Below are 3387 nucleotides of genomic sequence, written 5' to 3'. Positions count from 1 at the left end.
AACCGCTGAACCTCTCAGATAGATGTCGGTGAAGGCATCTCCTGAAACATTTTCACCTTCTCCGGGTTTACTTCTATTCCCCTTTCTGTCACCATAAACCCCAGGATCTTTCCACTTTTCACTCCAAACATGCACTTGGCGGGGTTCAGCTTGATCCCATACTGCCAAACTGTGGAAAAATTTCCTCCAGGCCGGCTATAAAACAATCCCGGGTTTTGGATTTCACGAGTATGTCATCCACATACACTTCCACATTCCACCCCATCTGCTCCCGAAATACATTATCCATCATCCTTTGATATGTGGCCCCTGCATTCTTTAATCCAAAGGGCATAACTACATAACAAAAGGTACCTCCAGATGTGATAAAGCTGATCTTATCCTGATCCTCCAATGCCAAGGGGATTTGATGTTACCCCTGGTATGCATCCATGAAGCAGAAAAATTTACAGCCAGACGTGGAATCCACCAACTGTACAATACGGGGTAAAGGACAACAATCCTTGGGGTAGGCTTTGTTCAGATCCCGGAAATCTACACACATTCGTCATTTCCCTGTAGCCTTTGGCACCAGCACCACGTTGGACAACCAGGTAGGAAATTTCACCTCCTTAATGTGCCCTACCTGTAATAGTTCCTGGACTTGCCCAGCAATTACTCTATCTTTCTCGGCCCCGAAATGCCTTTTCTTTTGCATTATCGGCCTGGATCCGGGGACGATGTTCAACTTCTGCTCCACAACATGGGATGAGATGCCCACCAACTTGTCAGGGGACCAGGTGAATACATCTATTTTTTTTATAAGGCAGCCCCTCAACTTCTCGGCCAAGTCTGACTCCAGGTCCCGGGAAATCTTGGTAGATTTTTCCCCTTTCCCGGGCACCAACTCCACTTCCTCATGCTCACCCTTAGCTTCCTCCACAGAACATACTTCCCTTACTCCATGGCATCCCTCCTTTCCGTTCTGCCTTGCTCTTTTATAATCCAATTTAACTATCTCAACATAACACTTCCTTGAGGAAGTTTGATCTCCCCTAACCTCTCCCAGCCTGTATCCCACAGGGAATTTAATCTTCTGATGGTAAGCTGAGGCGACGGCCCTGAAGGCATTCAAATCCGGACGCCCCAAGATGACGTTGTAGGAAGAGGGTGCCTCCACGATTGTGAACCTTGTCATGACTGTCTTCTTCATATCCCCTAACCCTAAGGTTATGGTTAGCAACACCTCCCCCCGAGGTTGAACAGTGTGTCCGGCAAATCCGTACAGGGCTGTTTTTATCGGGCTCAATTCGTACCCCTGTAAATCCATATGCTCGAAGGTCTATTGAAAGATAACATTCACCGAGCTTCCCGAGTCTATGAACACTCTCCGTACATCGTAGTTAGCAATCTGAGCCTGTATAAGTAAGGCGTCATTGTGTGGCAGGTTTACTCCTTCCAGGTCTCGAGGCCCAAATATGATGATTGGACCTAACTCCTGCCTTCTCTCCTCCACCCCAAACTCTCCCTCCGGCTCCAGGATTTCCTAGCCCGATTCGAGTCTCCATCAGTGGATCCTCCAGATATCATGTTGATATCGCCTTTGGTTGGCCCATCCCCTAGCTTCCTATCTTTTTTCCTGGGGCCAACCTCTTGTTTGCCCCCTTCTTGGGAAGAAGCGCCAGGCCCTGGAGGGGCCAATGCCTGTGACCCCTGGATCCAACGTGGACCCTGGGGCCTTTTTTCGACTGGTCTGCCCTCCCTGATGTAAGGCTTCTGTTGTTTCTGCTACAGCACCCAAAATTCACTGGTAACATGCGCACCGTCCTGATGAAAGACGCAATACTTCAGAGGGTTCTCCTTAGAAGAAAAACTTTGAGCCTCCACCCCCTCTTCACATACATGTACAACCCTATATCAACTTCCTCAGTGTGGTGCATACTAAGATAATCTCCCCATTGGATCCTGGCTCTCCTTGTTTCTCTCCCTGTCCCGACCTCCTTCCCTCCGGGCTACCTCCTTCTTCTGCCTCGTAGCCTCCTCCATGTTAATATATTTCTTAGCCCAGGCTAACAAATCCTCAAAAGTCCGGGGCGCTTTTTTCACTAATGACTTGAAAAATTCCCCCTCCCAAAGACCTTGAGTGAAGGCTTTGATCTTGATCTCCTAGGCACAAGTTGGCACCTCTAAAGAAGCCGTATTGAACTTTCTGATGTAAGCTCTCAAGGACTCTTCTCCTTCCTGTTTCACCTCAAACAGGCTATAGGAGGTTTTCTTATCCCTCTTGCTGCTGCTAAAATGTTGCAAGAACACTTGCTTGAACTATGCAAACGATCGAATGCTTTGTGGCTCCAGCTTCTCAAACCACCTTTGAGCAGAATCCACCAAAGTGGTTAAGAAAACGTTGCACTTAATTTTGTCTCCGTAGCAATGCAACATGGCCAAGTTCTCAAACCGAGCCAGGTGTTACTCCGGATCAGTGCTCCCATCATACTTCCGGATTTGTTCCGACTTGTAATGAGATGGTAAGGGCTCCTCTATCACCTCCTGTGAGAAAGGACAACCCGAAATCTTAATAGACCAGGACATTTTGGGACCTGCTTCTTCCAACTTCTGTATCTTCCTCCGTAATTCGTGCAGCTCATCCGCCACGGAAGGCTGTACTAAGTGCATCCAAGAATTTTCCTCTTCTTTACCCTCTCTGGTTCTAGGATTAGGGTTTGGATTGCTTGGTTCTCCTCTTTCTCCATTGTTATCTACTTTTACTGCGGTTTCTTTGCAGATGCTAACATCTTCTGCAACATACCATAGACATATGCCTCGAGCTGCTCAACAGGGATGTTAAGGTTTTGGCCCTGTTGAGGTCCCTCAGGCGGTGTTTGATCATGAGAAGCCATATATACATCTTATAGAACAAGATTTCCACAAACGGCGCCAATGATGATTTTTGCTAAACCGGACGCCCAGGCTATCAGGGTAGCAAGGTGGGCCTGACGAGTTATCCGGGCTGGTAAGGATGGTGAGTGATAATTTCTTCCTAGTTAAATATGATCTGCACCCAAGGGAAATGCTGCAAAAGCACGTTAGTGGGGCGCCGGAAGGTTTTCCGGTGGAGCCACTCTGATGCTTAAGTTAGGCTTAGAAATAGAGTGGGTTTAATGGAAAAATGAGTATAGTGTTTTTGGAATTTAGATGAACATACCTCTACTGATACTTGTTGCGAGGTATTTATAGGTCTTGGAGTGAGAGAGCAACTCCGCAATTTCAGGGTAGTGGCCACGATCTGGGTCGTGGGTTCAGGGGTTGCCCACGTCTACCTGTCACGCACGATCATGCCAGAAGGATCGGGGTTATGGAAACATGGGGGCCATGCCCCTGAAAAATAGGTGTTGACCGGGTCATGAGGAC

At 47.8% G+C, this 3387-nt stretch overlaps 1 protein-coding gene across 1 annotated transcript; it reads right to left on the bottom strand.

Annotated features, from left to right (window-relative positions):
- Positions 1 to 547: 547 nt before the first annotated feature.
- LOC140889934 (uncharacterized) lies at positions 548 to 1309 on the bottom strand. The gene has a single exon (XM_073297680.1). The coding sequence runs from the start codon at positions 1307 to 1309 to the stop codon at positions 548 to 550; it is 762 nt and encodes a 253-aa protein (XP_073153781.1).
- Positions 1310 to 3387: the final 2078 nt, after the last annotated feature.

Source organism: Henckelia pumila, chromosome 3 (assembly GCF_033568475.1).
Source record: "Henckelia pumila isolate YLH828 chromosome 3, ASM3356847v2, whole genome shotgun sequence".
Taxonomy (NCBI): Eukaryota; Viridiplantae; Streptophyta; class Magnoliopsida; order Lamiales; family Gesneriaceae; genus Henckelia; species Henckelia pumila.
Note: the sequence above shows the minus strand (reverse complement) of the source record. Positions and strands in the feature narration are given on the sequence as shown.